This window comes from Rhododendron vialii, chromosome 9a (assembly GCF_030253575.1).
Source record: "Rhododendron vialii isolate Sample 1 chromosome 9a, ASM3025357v1".
NCBI lineage: Eukaryota > Viridiplantae > Streptophyta > Magnoliopsida > Ericales > Ericaceae > Rhododendron > Rhododendron vialii.
The window spans coordinates 37,213,940-37,230,770 of record NC_080565.1 but is presented as its reverse complement, the minus strand read 5'-3'; the positions used below and the strand labels follow the sequence as shown (position 1 = coordinate 37,230,770).

At 39.6% G+C, this 16,831-nt stretch overlaps 2 protein-coding genes across 3 annotated transcripts; both read left to right on the top strand.

Moving 5' to 3' along the window:
- Positions 1–3,726: 3,726 nt before the first annotated feature.
- On the top strand, positions 3,727–16,768 carry LOC131302043 (probable methyltransferase PMT23). Of its 2 annotated transcripts, XR_009191583.1 has the most exons (9): positions 3,748–4,308; positions 5,401–5,550; positions 6,189–6,459; positions 6,564–6,674; positions 6,909–7,080; positions 7,314–7,568; positions 8,072–8,266; positions 9,193–9,497; positions 16,488–16,768. XR_009191583.1 is itself a non-coding variant. In XM_058328612.1 (8 exons), exons 1-8 carry the CDS (start codon positions 3,871–3,873, stop codon positions 9,392–9,394), a joined length of 1,794 nt encoding a protein of 597 aa, XP_058184595.1. In that variant the 5' UTR covers positions 3,727–3,870; the 3' UTR covers positions 9,395–9,737. The 2 variants fall into 2 exon arrangements, 1 of the variants encoding a protein (XP_058184595.1); XM_058328612.1 differs by lacking the exon at positions 16,488–16,768 and having other exon boundaries at positions 3,727–4,308; positions 9,193–9,737.
- LOC131302042 (probable methyltransferase PMT23) lies at positions 10,707–16,768 on the top strand. The gene is made up of 8 exons (XM_058328611.1): positions 10,707–11,322; positions 12,702–12,851; positions 13,597–13,867; positions 13,972–14,082; positions 14,318–14,489; positions 14,719–14,973; positions 15,475–15,669; positions 16,224–16,768. Exons 1-8 carry the CDS (start codon positions 10,858–10,860, stop codon positions 16,423–16,425), a joined length of 1,821 nt encoding a protein of 606 aa, XP_058184594.1. The 5' UTR covers positions 10,707–10,857; the 3' UTR covers positions 16,426–16,768.
- Positions 16,769–16,831: the final 63 nt, after the last annotated feature.

The following is a 16,831-nucleotide window of genomic DNA, read 5'->3' as shown; positions in this document are numbered from 1 at the left end:
TGCCTTTTATTTGTTGCGTATTTGTGTCGTATGCAATGTAATTAGCGTATGATTCTAGCCGGTGTATCTTTTCCGCTTGAGATGGGTTGGGGCTTGGAGATGAAGCAATCAGATCAGTCAAGTTAGGGCTCGTTTGTTCAGCTACTAGTAGCTCAACCAAACCATCTAAGTTCATCCCAAAAATGAAGAAAACTCAAACCATCTTATTTGCTTTTTGTTTGAATTACTACTATATGGCGTACGAATTCCGATACACACTCGTGAATTTATTTTTGTGATTATCGCCCAAAGGGCATCTCTGAAGGGGAGTCATTTTGGGAGGTAAAGCCGTGTTTTGGCTTCAAGATCAAAATTCTCTCCTCCAAAGGGGAAGTCATTTTGGGAGCCAAAAAATGGCTTGGCCGTGAAAATTGCCTGAACCATTTGTTGCAATGGTTGTGATCTAATGACTCTGGAGATTAATTCAATGGATGTCTTATGTGAGTGAGATCCATTGGCTGCAAGTGGTGGAGGCCAAATAATGGCTTTAGCAGTGTTGGAGGATTTTGGCAAATTTTAATCAGACAACACTTTGTCAGACCAAAAATTGGCTAATAAATTCAGATCATCCACCAACCAACTACCTAGACGTTTATACTAGCATGACCTAAGAGCATGTACACCAGTCATTAGTTGAAAAAACTCGTGAACAATGCACATTTTTTCGGTTTATCTACTCATATATCTTTCAATACTGCACCAACACTATCTATTTAACTTATTCATCTCTTTTAACATTACACAAACACTATCTATTTAACTTATTTTTTATTAAAATATTATTACTTTCAAAGAGAGAGGGAGTGAGTGAGAGAGAAGAGGGACAATGCTATGGGTGAGAGTGGGAGGGAGGAGAGACAAACTAATTGTTTAAAGGATAGTTGACGAATTGTGCTTAGGTATTCATCTGCTATACATGCTCTAAGAGCAACACGTAGCAGCATCGGTAGCTAAAGTAATGAGGCAAATCATAAAAAAAGTGCAGTAGTCGCCTAGTTACGTGTGTATCTATTACTATACTAGTACATATTGCTATCGTTCATCGACACTTGTAGCGCTCTACCGTTCCAAAGCTAAAGGTTTAAAAAATAACCTTTTAACCTTTGGATCCACTCTCGTAACAACTTAGGTATCCGTGTATCTATTATCACACTTCTCCCTACATTTACTTTGGGTGTTCTGTTTATTATGTAATGGACTTTAATGTAAAAGTCTAGGTTAGAATAGTAGCATGCTGTACGAAGACAGGTGAAGTAATAATATGCACCATGTACTGAATAGTAATAACTAATTATGTATAGGTACTGTTTGTATAATGCAGCGGATGATGTAAGCAGCTTTCTTACGCTTATAAAAGGAGGACTTTCCCGTAATGTAATCCAAGTCAGTTCAGGTGAATGCAATTCAGTGTTTTCTAGTAACATATCCTGTGTCTCTCTTTGATCCTAACTTATTTTGTATTTGTATCCATTTCGTGTTTGTAAACTCTTCTCCCTCCATTTTTCGGACATGACATGCACTTAAAAGCATTTATTTTTATGAGAGAGAGAGTGATAGATAGTATTGCTGCAGGAAAAAGTCACTAGGTAAACCGTAAAAGCGACCTTTTGACTAGTTATTTTACCTATCGTTGTTGCGGTTGCTCTAAATTTCATGTAAATTACTGATAGACCTTATAAGATTAAAGTTTAAATAAAAAACCCAAGTCTCTTTTCTTTCAGGTAAGAACTAAGGCCCCGTTTGATAAACGGATTGGAGGTTGGGATTGGATTGCTAAGGTGATGGTATTAGTAATTTTTTGTTTGGTTTCCAAAATTGATCCGGATTGGTAGTCCCATGGGATGAACAATCCGGTCCATAGGAGGTATTAGCAATACCCCGTGGGACTTGGTATTCGTAATCCAATCCCAACCCCTTCTCATTACCAATTTCTTCTATCAATCTAATCTCATCTCAAACAAACATGATATTAATAATCTCATCATCTAATTTTATCTCAAATAAACATATTCATTATCAATCCCTTCTCATTAACAATCCCTTCTCATTATCAATCCTAATCCTAATCACGAATCTCATCCATCTATCACTTTTATCAAATGGGGCCTAAGAAGCGAATGTTGAGGGGTAGAAATGGCCGGGCTACCTACTATAAATTGAAGCCCAAACCCGGCCCATGGGCTAACCCAATTGCCGGGCTAGCGGGCCAAAAAAAGGGCAGGCCACCGGGCGGGCTTAAATTTTCTTGGGCAAGGGAAAAAAGAAAGGATTTTGTGGGATTTGGGGCTATTGGGCGGGCCCGTGGGCGGGCTTTTGGACTGGTACCACGGGCGGGCTCGCGGGCCGGGCCTACTGGTGGGCCGAGTAAAAATTCATAGGCCCGAGCCCGCCCATGACAAACTATGGGCCGGGCCAGGCCGCCTGTTTCACGGCCTCGGGCCGGGTAAAAGCCCGATGGGCCGGGCGGGCTTAGGGCGGGCCTTCGGGCCAAATGATGACCCTTAGGTACTGTTTGTATAATGCAGCAGATGATGTAAGCAGCCTCCTTACGCCTATAAAAGGAGGACTTCCCCGTAATGTACTCCAAGTCAGTTCAGGTGAATGCAATTCAGTGTTTTCTAGTAACATATCCTGTGTCTTTCTTTGATCCTAATCTACTTTGTATTTGTACCCATTTCGTGTCCGTAAACTCTTCTCCCTCCATTTTTCGGACATAACATGCACTTATTAAAAGCATTTATTTTTATGAGAGAGATAGAGAGTGATAGATAGTATTGCTGCAGGAAAAAGTCACTAGGTAAACCGTAAAAGCAACCTTTTTGACTAGTTATTTAATTATTTTACCTATCGTTGTTGCGGTTGCTCTAAATTTCATGTAAATTACTGATAGACCTTATAAGCTTAAAGTTTAAATAAAAAACCCAAGTCTCTTTTCTTTCATGTAAGAACTAAGGCCCCGTTTGATAAATGGATTGGAGGTTGGGATTGGATTGCTAAGGTGATGGTATTAGTAATTCTTTGTTTGGTTTTCAAAATTGATCCGGATTGGTAGTTCCATGGGATGAACAATCCGATCCATAGGGGGTATTAGCAATATCCCGTGGGACTTGGTATTCGTAATCCAATCCCAACCCCTTTTCATTATCAATCCCTTCTCATTATCAATTTTTTCTATCAATCTAATTTTATCTCAAACAAACATGATATTAATAATCTCATCATCTAATCCCATTCCAAATAAACATATTCATTATCAATCCATTCTTATTAACAATCCCTTCTCATTATCAATCCTAATCCTAATCCCATTTCCTTACGAATCACATCCATCTATCATTTTTATTAAATGGGGCCTAAGAAGCGAATGTTGAGGGGTAGAAATGGCAACGGGGCGAGGCGGGTTTTTGTGTATCCCAATTCTGACTCGAAAATTATTACCCGACATCAACCTGACCCGATTCCGACCGGATAATGTTGAGTGTATGAATGACAATAGGACGGAGCGGGTTCGATTGCCATCTCTAGTTGAGTGGCTGGATACGTGGGTACAATTGTAATTGACCCGTGGACAAAACCAAGATCCATGGATATTAGATATTGCGGAAAAACGTTCGCGGGCTCCCCTCCATTCAATCTGTAACCGACATTTCAAATATAGATTAGATTAGGTGCCTGGATAGATACCCTCTGCCTTACGCCTTACGCCTTACAGAGCTCTCTCTCTCTCTCTCTCTCTCTCTCATAATCGGATCTCAGTTTGACCCTAATCATCATCATCTCTCTGATTACCTCTCTCTCTCTCTCTCTCTCTCTGAAGTAGGAGTACTAACTATGGCGATCTCAGTCCAAAATCTAATCAAGGAGAGGAAATACCCGTTCATCTTCTCTCTCCTCGCCCTAATCCTCATCACATCCCTCCTCCTAACCAAAACTCAATCTCCTATCGCCTTCACGCTCGACCTCGTCCAATCGCTATCTCAATCGACCTCTCCTTCCCCTCCGCCTCTGGTTCAAATTTCCCCAACCTCAAACCCTGGCCCAGGGCAGCCACCGCCTGTTCACGACCCATTGAGGTGGAGTCTTTGTAACGGCGCAGTGGCCGCGGATTACATACCTTGTCTCGACAATTTCAAGGCCATAAAGGCGTTGAAATCGAGGCGGCATATGGAGCGGAAAGAGCGGCATTGCCCCGAGCGGAGTCCGCGGTGCCTGGTTCCGCTGCCGCGGGGGTATAGAGTTCCGGTGCCGTGGCCGAAGAGCAGGGACATGGTGAGATGATTGGTTACTTTTGGTAAGATATGGTTCTTGTTTTTTATTTTATTTTATTGGATCAAGGGTTGTTTAAAAAGGCCTGGGCTTCTTAAGTGGACTGCTCCGTACGGTTGGTGCATTTGGGGCTCATACCAGGAACTCGCTGACAACATTAATCATTTAAAATATCATGTTGTTCAGATATACATCAATACCCAATCGGACTAGATGTGGAGTTATTTTGTAAAAATGAGTTGGGCACACTGGATTAAATAATGTGTTCCAATCAGCTTATCCAAAAACAAATTAAAAAAAATCAGCTATTGATTGATATCCGAACGATATGATTGTTGGTATGAGTGATGTTCCAAAAAATAAACGGCTTCGATTATCAAAATGGACCAGGCTCCAAAATGCACCGACCATACGTTGTAGTCCACTAAAGTGGACTGGAGAAGTCCATTCTTGTTTAAAAAACCAGCGAAGTGTTTACTCTTTCGGCTGACTTCCTTCTTTTTACTCATAGGCAAGGTGTGCGTTAATTGAATTTAAGGCATTTGATTGTAACTGAGAAGGGTGGTTTAAAAAGTGATTTTATCTATAGAAGTGTAATGTCACAACTTGCATACCAAAATCTAGGGTTTCTGTGCTTTGAGGTTTGGAAAAAACGAAATAGAAAAGAATTGATAGTGAGACATGTTTGATCAGAACTCTAATTTAGCATGAACTTAAAAGTCCCTCCATAAAAAAGCAACAGCTCACATTTGTAAACCCTACAGTGGATTGTATATGAACAAGTTTCCTGCAGAAGATGCAAAAGAAGCAATTTGCGCATCTGTTAAAAACATGGACGCCCATTTCTTAACTTATGTTTGGTTAGACTATGTAAAACTTACTTACTACGGAGTATAACATACTTTTCTCCTCACTACTCGACGTGAGCATGTTTGTATTTAAAATTGCTTCCATTTTCGCAAAACAACACTTTCATTCAAAAGCTAAAGCCTATATGAATTTCTTAAGCAAAATAGGGGGGTTTCACATTGTTCACACATTTTCCTGGTGCTTTTGTTTGCATCTAACATCCTTTGGGATTTTGTCCATTTCCAGATATGGTTTGACAATGCACCTCACCCTAAGCTTGTCGAATACAAGAAGGACCAGAATTGGGTTCGTAAGTCCGGTGAATATCTTGTTTTCCCTGGAGGTGGTACCCAATTTAAAGATGGCGTTACTCACTACATTGAGTTCATAGAAAAGGTAGTACATTGACTTATTGGCTTAAATTGTTTCGATTAACCTTCTAAGTCTGTGATTGCAAGCTCCTGTTTGCATGAATTCATTTACTTGTACGTAGCTGTTGCCGGTAACTGATATACATTCCATTTGTTGTACATTTAGAGAAGACAAATGTATTACAACTCCATCTAACAAATTTGGAGTGGCAAATTACATTTGGTTGTGAAATTGTAGCTTGAAATGTAAATTACATGGAGAATTATCTCTGTTAGTGTTTATCAGTTTTAAGGTAGGAAGGATATTGTTAGGAATTTATGGTCTATCAATATGAAACTACAGCCATGAGACTATTCAAGTACTCATATCTATTGCTTGACTGGTTATTTTCAAGAAGCAACAGTTGCAAACACCAATTAACACCCCTTCTGTGGTTAGCCAAACAGGTGACCCTGTGCTTCGCAGTTGATACTGACTTGGTAGCTATTTTTTTATTTTTTTTGGCAAAGAAGTGAATCCATTAGTGTTTTTCCCCGAGACATTTGTTTCTCATGTTTGTCTATCTTGAATGGCAATTGGTTAAAAAGCAAGGTATGCATGCCCTTTGTTTTTCAGATTGTAAGTTTCTTTATGTCAACTTTGTTTTTGTCTCTCAACTCCAGACTGTGCCAGTTATTGAATGGGGGAAACACACTAGAGTTATTTTAGATGTTGGTTGCGGTGTTGCTAGCTTTGGTGGCTATTTGTTGGACAAAGATGTTATTACCATGTCATTTGCTCCGAAGGACGAACATGAGGCTCAGATACAACTTGCTCTTGAGCGGGGAATTCCTGCTACTCTCTCTGTCATTGGAACACAAAAACTGCCTTTTCCTGATAACGTGTATGATTTGATTCATTGCGCTCGATGCAGGGTTCCCTGGGAATCAGATGGTACTTCGTAAAGCCCTTTTTAGCAATTAGCTCTTCTTTGTTATTCATCAGTCCTGCTGTTCTCTGTCCATCTCTGTCTCATTGTTTTTGTTGCAAAATTGCAGGTGGGAAACCACTAGTTGAACTCAACAGGATACTTAGGCCTGGAGGGTTTTTTGTTTGGTCTGCTACACCAGTTTACCTTAACGATGAAAGACATCAGACTATCTGGAACTGTTTGTATCCTAGTATCCCTATCTTTTACATTGTTTTTGTTAGTTTTTTTTAATTTCATTCTTAGTGCCGCTTTTGTAACTGGATTCTTAATAGACAATTGAACTTTACCTTTTCTTGTTTGAGTTTATACTGTCGTCAAAGGGTTTATCCTTGAAGTATAGTGAGTGTTCCATAATCCTGGAAGTTGACTTAAGTCCTACATTTGATAGTACCTTCCTCCCTGCTTCTTGCAGCTATGGTGGCTCTGACAGAATCTATTTGCTGGAAGGTAGTGGCGAAAGGTGTTGACTCATCTGGTATTGGGCTGGTTATATACAAGAAGCCTGTTTCATCGTCCTGCTATGAAACACGGAAAGATAATATTCCACCAATGTGTGATCAGAACAATGGGCAGAACATTTCATGGTAAACTTTTTGGACTATAATATTTTCTGATAATTTAGGGTTTCTAGTTGTGACTTGTCTATTCTCTATTTTGATAATCAAATACGGAGTATCTCAATTACCGAAAATTAAGAAATTATGATACATGCCTAGATTATCTTTCATGGAGAAGAAATTTCTCAGTCACCAAAACTTTAAGAATTGTGATTCATATGATTGTTATCAATGTCAAACCAATTCTAAATCTTGAGCAGGTATACGCCCCTTGACAGTTGTCTTGCCCCGCTGCCAGTAGATGGCATGGGTAACTCGTACATCTGGCCTGCCCCTTGGCCCAAAAGGCTTACCAGTAAACCTCCACATTTATCCTCTGAACGAGATGCTGAAGAAATCTTTTACGAGGACACCGAACACTGGTCTGCACTTGTCTTGGACGTTTATCTGGAAGGCCTTGCTATAAACTGGTCAAGCGTGAGGAATGTAATGGATATGAATGCCGGTTATGGAGGGTAAGGAAAATCAGTTTACTCAATTAGGTCTGTTTGGTATTGGTACCATTTCCTTCATTTTCGTGTTCCATATTTTTGGAGATAAAATCAATGCAAAGTTTGAAAACTCTCGTTGTCTTCATTGCTGTATGAAAGGGGGAGTTATGGAATATTAGAGAACAACTTCTAGTATTTGGAACTTGGAAGTTGTATTTGGTTCAAGGATTTGTTGAGGACTAATATTTGGAGGGAAAGGAGAACATAAAGGACAAGATGGAGTGAAAATTCTGAATCTCCTTTGGTTTTCCTCTCATTTTACCTTTCCCATGATAAGTCCCTTCGTAAATTCATGAACCAATCACAGCCTAGAAGCTGCAGGTTTTCAGGAATTTTTTGTGAAACAGTTTTCATACCGTGTTCTCCAGAGAATGAAAACCAAAACCAGAAGGCGACATCAATACTAAGCATGTACTACAGTATGTTGCTCTGTTACCCTCCTAAAATGTTTTCCATAGTGTTCACAGATTTGCTGCATCACTTCGCGATATGCCTCTATGGGTGATGAATGTAATCCCTGTGAATGGGCCAGACACTTTGTCTGTAATATTTGATCGAGGGTTGATCGGAATCTATCATGACTGGTGCGAGTCTTTCAATACCTACCCTCGAACTTATGATCTTCTGCATTCCAGTTTCCTCTTCAAGAACCTCACTCAAAGGTAGCTCATCTTGTATGTGTTTCAATGATCTGATTATTGTGGTGATGATTGCAAATTTTATTGCTGGGAATATAATTCTTGTCGGATTATGAAATTATGCACCAGTAATTCCAGAGAAAAAAATTTACCATACCTTCTTTTGCTTTCCCTTAGAACAAACAAGGAAGAATCTCCGGAAAGTCTAGGTACACCGCATGAAAATGCAGTGACCGTCCACCGCGAGCCTATTGTGGGCCCCCAAAAAATACAGAAAAATATTCATAAATTTTAAAATAATATTTCATGGGATTCTGTAAAAAATTAGCTCCAACGGATATCGGTAGGTATGTTTTTCGGAATTCGTAAGAACAAAACTGTTTAGTTTTGCAGTTTTGTCCCTACAAATTCAAAAAACATATCTACCGATATCCGTTGGAGCTGATTTTTTACAGGGCCCCAAAAAATATTATTTTAAAATTTATGAATATTTTTCTGTATTTTTTTGGAGTCCACAATAGACGTGCGGTGGACGATCACCGCGAAATCCATGCAGTGACCGTAGTCCTGCTCTTACGCAGTGAGCACAACTCACGATTAGTGTCTTACGATGATTAAACCAAACCATAACCCAGAAACGTAGCACGCGTGCACAATCTATGCTTTTGGTTTATAAACTTTGTATAATTTGTATCTTATTGTTGTGATGTGCCCATCTATTTAAAGATATCAATAGATACCACCAATGGTCACAATCCTTTGGCTCCCATATTCATCGGTTGGGCCACCATTTGCGTCTGCTTTGGGTCCACACCTGACTCAGGGACTATCAATCATTATAATTGCATGGTTCAGTTATTGGATTCTTTGGCACGACAGTTATCATTTCATTTCTTATCCTAGGTTTTCGGCCGTTATCACGACTTTGAAATCTTGTGATTCATTTTCAGATGTGATATTATAGAAGTTGCTGCTGAGATGGATCGCATTTTGAGACCGGGGGGCTTTGTTTTGGTTCAAGACACTGTCGAAATGATCAACAATCTCACTCCTATTTTCCGTTCGCTTCACTGGTCCGTAGACTTGCATCAAGAACAATTCCTTGTTGGTAAGAAGGGCTTTTGGAGTCCAGACAATAGAAGTAAGATTTGAAGAAGTCTTCCATACTTGGGCGTTGCTACAGACACCGCATGTGCACCGCACGGGACTCACCCCATGGGTTTGTGCGGTTTGCACTTTGTGTGGCCCACCGAAGGTTTTTTCGTGGTGCACGTGCGGCGGTGTCCCCCATTTTTTTCCATACTGGACTCGATCTGTGATCTTCCGCTTATGAAGTGTTAGGAAAGGGAAAATGCTCATTCTTTTTCATTGAACCGTCATAAATTCATGTATAAATATATTGTCAACAAATCACAGAAAAAATGTGGCACATCTACTGAAACAATATAAGACCTACCCTGATTGCACTTTGCTATTTGAGTAGTTCATTTTGTAATTCTCCATGCGTTCGTCATTTATGACATGTATTTTCATGTTGATCCTATATGGGTATCTACCTAAACAAATCATAATTGTCACTGAAAAAATGGATGATCAAAATGTTGAACAGGTCAAAATCTCGCCAATCTTTGATCAATTTGATTGTATTAATGGGCAATGAAAGCATAATGCCAATAGTGGGGTTTTAACCCTTGTTTGGTGGTGCTAGGAGTATGGTGCCCCACACTGGTGTTTGTGTGTAGTGATAGCAAAATTGTCAAGGTAGTTTAGGCTCTAATTAATTGAAATTTAGGGAAAATGGGAGAATAGAAAGGAAAATAAAAAAATTTATTTAATGGTTGTTTAGATACTATTTTAAGGAAAAGGAAAATAAAATAGGAAGGAAAAGATATATCTGGAAAGGAAAATGGGAGAGAAAACACCCAACGAAGTTATAGGAAAAGACAATTAAAAAACTTTCCTTTCCATTTTTCTCCTGAAGCCAAGCAAGAAAAATTCATTTTTCTCATAAATTGTTTTTATTTTCTTTCTACAAACAAACAAGAGAAAAAATTCACCTTCTTCACATTTTTCCTCTCTTTTCCTTTTCTTTCATTTCTTTTTTTTTTTTCCACAAGTTCCAAATATAGCCTTGTATGTCTAATTTATGGGCTTTTGGTTGGTGTTGTGTAGTGAGATTTACTGCACTGTATTGCGCACTTCCGAGCTGTTAGAATGTGCATCTGAAGGCTCGGATCTCATTTTGGCAACCAACGATCAAGAGCCGTTCATTGTCGAAATGAGATCTTAGATATCGGATGTACGTCCAATGGCTCAGATTAAATGTGCATAACACGGTGCTGCGTGTATTATTGCACAGCACCATCCCATTGGAGCTAATTTACCCGTTGACTTAACAAAGAACCCTGATATTGCGGGAAAAGTTCACGGGGCCCACCCTGTCCTCTGTGGTAACCATATTTCAAAATATACTACATTGGAGTAATTGCCGGGACACCATCTTTCTTTGGATTCTCTCTCTCTCTCTCTCTCTGTGCGTTCACACAGTCGGATCTCAGTCGACCTTAATCATCCCACGGCTTCCCTCTCGAAGCGGATCGATCCGAGTGCTAGCAATGGCGATCTCGGTCCAAAACCTAATCAAGGAGAGGAAATACCCATTCATCTTCTCTCTCCTCGCCCTAATCCTCATCACATTCCTCCTCCTAACCAAAACTCAATCCCCTATCGCCTCCACCCTCGATCTCGTCCAATCTCGATCGACCTCTTCCTCTTCGCCTACCTCTGCCCCTCCGCATTCGGTTCGAAGTTCCCCAATCTCAAGCCCTAGCACAGAGCCACCCCCAATACACACAGAGCCACCGCCAATACACGGTGATGTGAGTTGGAATCTTTGTAACGGCGCGGTGGCCGTTGACTATATCCCTTGTCTCGACAATTTCAAGGCCATAAAGGCGTTGAAATCGTTGCGGCATATGGAGCACAGAGAGCGGCACTGCCCAGAGCCGAGTCCGCGGTGCTTGATTCCGCTGCCGCGGGGGTATAGGGTTCCGGTGCCGTGGCCTAGGAGCAGGGACATGGTGAGATGATTGATTACTTTTGGTAAGATTTGGTTCTTGTTTTTTTTTTTTAATGGATCCAATGTTGTTTAAAAAATCAGCGAAGTAATCCAAGTGGTTCGCCCAGTAGTCAAAGCTTGGGACCTAGGTGCTATTTACTCTTAGGTGCTATTTCACGCTTTGATGGCGTCCCAGCTGGTGGACGGTAGGATTGGGTCGCAATGGGTTAGTCGAGGTCGTAGGTACCCATATGCTGGCTTTTTACTGAGTTATAAAATAAAATAAAAAAACAGTGGAGTGATTGATTTTTTGACGTGGACTGCAGTAGAGTTTGTGAGTTTGTGTATTAGCTGGATCATACGTGAATTTTGATATAGAGTACGTTTAATCTTTTGGCTGACTTCCTTCTTTTTTCAGTCAATGAATCTTATAGGGAAGAAGATATGCTATTTTTATTTGATCCTGAAGGATGTTTATTTGGTGTAATAATTCACTACATAAGGATACTATCTAGTAGCTTTCGTTGTTATTTTAGGATTTATCCATTTGACAATATTGTTAGGTTATCCTATCTTTGTTTGTAGTTATCATTTGGAAGAGCCTACTTAAAGGACTCTTCAGGAATTGATTGAGTGGGTTTTATGAAACAAAATTGTTTTGTTTTGAGAATTTGTGTGGATGCCCTTACAACCCCTAGATGCGGATTTCTAGGGTTCCTAAGGTGTGGATTCTAAGGTTTTATTTTTCTTTATTTATTTTGTCGTCTTGCATCAAAATCCTTGATCATATGCAAGGTGTGCGTATCAACTTAAGGCATTTGAATGTCAAAGTGATTTTATCCATAGAAGGGGTAATTGTCACAACTTGCATTCCAGAATCCAGAATTCTGTGCTATGAGGTTTGGAAAAAATGGAAAGAAAAGATTTGAGAAGGGGACATATTTGACCAGAACTCTAGCTTAGCCTGAACTAAAAGTCCCTCATTAGTTCATGGGAAAAAAACAGCTCACATTCATAAACCCTGCAGTGGATTGTATATGAACAAGTTCCCTGCAGAAGATGCAATGTTGTAACACTTCTTGGGTGGGAAAGAAGCAATTCGCACATGTGGTTAAAAAATGGACGTCCATTTATTAATTTATGTAGGATTAGATTAAGTGAAACTTACTTACCATAACATACTTTTCTCTTCACTACTCGACATGAGCATGTTTGTATTTAAAATTGCTTCCATTTTTTGCACAGGACAGTCCTTCCATTTAAAAGCAAAAATCTATATGATTCTCTTAGTGAAAACAGGGGGATTGATGTATCCTAATAAATTTTCACACTATTCACATGTTTTCTTGGTGCTTTTGTTGTCATCCAACGTAGTTTTGGATATAACTTGTCTGTTTCCAGGTATGGTTTGACAATGTACCTCACCCTAAGCTTGTTGAATACAAGAAGGACCAGAATTGGGTTCGCAAATCTGGTGAATATCTTGTTTTCCCAGGAGGTGGTACTCAATTTAAAGATGGTGTTACTCACTACATCGAGTTCGTAGAAAAGGTAGTACATCGACTTATGGGCTCAAATTGTTTCACCTAACCTTTTAAGTCTATGATTGCATGCTCCTGTTTGTGTGAGTTCATTTACTTGTCCGTAATTGTTGCATGTAACCGATATCCATCACCATTTGTTGTGCATTTGGAGAAGAAAAATGTACTAAGAGGAAATGTTGGTTGGGTCATTTATTATTTTCTTGCATCTCCATCTCAAAAATTTGTGGTCACAAAATACAATTGGTTGCGAAATTGTAGCTTGAAATGCAGGTATCTGATGGTCCGATACCAACGTCTTCTAACATAAACGACCTTTAAATAAAAAATCAGGTTTTCTGGGAAGCGTCCTTGGCTTGGGATCGGGAGGAATTACATGAAAAATTATCCTTGTTTGCAGGAATGATATTGTTAGGAATCTATGGTCTATCACTATATGAAACTACAGCCATGAAGACTATTTAAGTGATCATATTTATTGCTTGGCTGGTTATTTTCAAGAAGCAATACCAATTAACACCCCTTCTGCGGTTGGCCAAACAGGTGAGCCTGTGCTTTGTAGTTGATACTGACTTGGTAGCTGTTCTTACTTTTGGCAAAAACAACCAAATCCATTAGTGTTTTGTCCGAGACTTTTATTTCTCATGTATGTCTATCTTGAATGGCTATTGGTTCAAAAGCAAGGTATGCATGCCCTTTGTTTATCAGATCATAAGGTACTTTATGTTGTCTTTGTTTTCCTCTCTTAACTCCAGGCTTTACCAGTAATTGAGTGGGGGAAACACGCTAGGGTTATTTTGGATGTTGGTTGCGGCGTTGCTAGCTTTGGTGGCTATTTGTTGGACAAAGATGTTATTACCATGTCATTTGCTCCAAAGGACGAACATGAGGCTCAGATACAATTTGCTCTTGAGCGGGGAATTCCTGCTACGCTCTCTGTCATTGGAACACAAAGGCTGCCTTTTCCTGATAACGTGTATGATTTGATTCATTGTGCTCGATGCAGGGTTCACTGGGATGCAAACGGTACTTCATAAAACCCATTTTAGTTCTTCTTTGTTAGCTATCAATCTATCAGTCCTGCTGTTCTCTGTCTATCTCTGTCTCAGTGTTTTTGTTGCAAATTACAGGTGGGAAACCACTAATGGAACTGAACAGGATTCTTAGGCCTGGAGGGTTTTTTGTTTGGTCTGCTACACCAGTTTACCGTAACGATGAGAGAGATCAGAATGTCTGGAACTGTTTGTATTCCAGTATCCCTATCTTTACATTGTTTTTGTTATGTTGTTTATTTCATTCTTGGTGCCGCTTTTGTGACTGGATTCTTAATGGGCAATTGTAGTTTACCATTTCTTCTTAGATTTTTTCTGCTGTTGCAAGAGGGTTTATTTTCCTTGAAGTTGAGTGAGTGTTTCATAATCCTGGAATCTGACTAAGCCGTACATTTGCTTGTACCTCCCTCCCCATTTCTTGCAGCTATGGTGGCTGTGACAGAATCTATTTGCTGGGAGGTAGTGGCAAAAACTGTTGACTCATCTGGTGTTGGGCTGGTTATATACAAGAAGCCCGTGTCATCTTCCTGTTATGGAAAACGGAAAGATAATAATCCACCTTTGTGTGATCAGAACAATCGGCAGAACATTTCATGGTATACTCTTCGGACTAAAATCTTTTGTGATAATTAGGAAATCAAATTGCGACTTGTATATCCTCTTTTTTGGTAATCAAGTTTTTTAATTACCAGAAATCTGGTTATTGTGATTCATATGTAGATTATTCTTTATGGTAATAGAATTTCTCAATTAGAAAAATTAAGAAATTGTGATTCAATATTCATTGTTTGTCATTAATGCCAATTTATTTGTTAATCTTAACAGGTATACGCCCCTTGACAGTTGTCTTGCTCCTCTGCCAGTAGATAGCATGGGTAACTCTTACAGTTGGCCCGAGGAGTGGCCCAAAAGGCTTACCAGTAAGCCTCCACATCTATCTGCTGAACGAGACGCTGAAGAAATCTTTTACGAGGACACAAAACACTGGTCCGCACTTGTCTCAGATGTTTATCTAGAAGGCGCTGCTATAAACTGGTCAAGCGTGAGGAATGTAATGGATATGAATGCCGGTTATGGAGGGTAAGGAAAATCAGTTGATTCAACTTGGTCTATCTGGTAATGGGATCTTTCCCTTCATTTTTGGGTTCCATATTGTTGGAGACAGAATCAGTGAAAAGTTTTAAACTCATTGTTTTCATTTTGTACAGGTGGAAGTTATGGAATATTAGAAAACATCTTTTCAGAGTTTGAAATTTAGATTTGGTTCAAGGATTTGTTGAGGAATACTAATATCAGGAGGGAAAGCAGAACATGAAGGAGAAAATGGATTGAAAATGCAGAATTTATTCTTTTTGGTTTACCTCGAATTTTCCTTTCCCATGATAATTCCCTTTGTATCTTCGTGAACGGAATACACCCTAAAAGCCGGTTTTTTTGAGAAAATGTTTCCCAGAGCAGTTTTCCAGCAGTGTTTCCAGAAAATGGAAACAGAAACCAGAAGGGAACATCAATACCAGATATATGCTACTTGGTTTATCTTCTGTTATCCTAGCTCTAAGATGTTCTCTACATTGGTTACAGATTTGCTGCAGCACTTATTGATATGCCTCTATGGGTGATGAATGTAATCCCTGTCAACGGGCCAGACACTTTGTCTGTAATATTTGATAGAGGATTGATTGGAGTCTATCATGACTGGTGCGAGTCTTTCAATACCTACCCTCGAACTTATGATCTTCTGCATTCCAGTTTCCTCTTCAAGAACCTCACTCAAAGGTAACACATCTTTCTCTTGTACGTGTTTCAGTGATCTAACTATGTGGTGATCTAATCCTCAGATTGCAATAATTGTTGTTGGATAACGAAATCGTTTGCCAGTAATTCCAGAGAAAAAATGTACCTTCTTGGCTTTCCCTAAGAACAAACAAAGAAGAACAATTTACTTAGTGAGCACAACTCACAATTAGTGTCTTACGATGATTAACCAAACCATAGTCCATAACCCAGAAACCTAGCATGCACGCACGCACAATCTATACTTTTGGTGTATGAACTTCGTATGATTGTATCTTATGGGTGTGATGTGTCCACCTATTTAAAGATATCAACAGATACCAATGGTCACAATCTTTTGGTTCCGATATTCATCAGTTGTGCCACCATTTGCGTCTGCTTTGGATCTGAACCTGACTCCGGGACTATCAATCATTATAATCACATGTTTAGTTATTGGATTCTTTAATCGTTTGGCATGAAAGTTAGCATCTCATTTCTTATTCCTAGGTTTTTGGTCATGATCATGACTTTGGATTCTTGTGATTCATTTTCAGATGTGATATTATGCAAGTTGCTGTTGAGATGGATCGCATATTGAGACCAGGTGGATTTGTTTTGGTTCAAGACACTGTTGAAATGATTAACGATCTCACTCCTATTTTCCGCTCGCTCCACTGGTCCATAGACTTGTTTCAAGAACAATTCCTTGTTGGTAAGAAGGGGTTCTGGCGTCCAGATGGTAGAAGTAAGATTTGAACAAGTCTCCAATACTTTTTTGCTATAGACACCGCATGTGCACAATGTGGGGCCCGCCGAAGGTGTTTTTGCTGTACACATGCGGTGTCCCCATCTTTTTCCATACTATACTCAATGTGTTTTGCTCTTACGAAGTGTTAGGAAAGGGAAAATGCTCGTTCTTCTTCCCGGTACACATGCGGTGTCCCCATCTTTTTCCATACTATACTCAATGTGTTTTGCTCTTACGAAGTGTTAGGAAAGGGAAAATGCTCGTTCTTCTTCCCTGAACCGTCACAAATTCATGTATCATTGTCTCTTAAACAGCATTTCTGGCAATAAAATTTGATTTGGTCTTCCAGTTCGTTGTGGTTCCGAAACTTTTGTGTTTTCTTTTAGCCAAAGTTTTCAGGAAGTTTAAGATAGC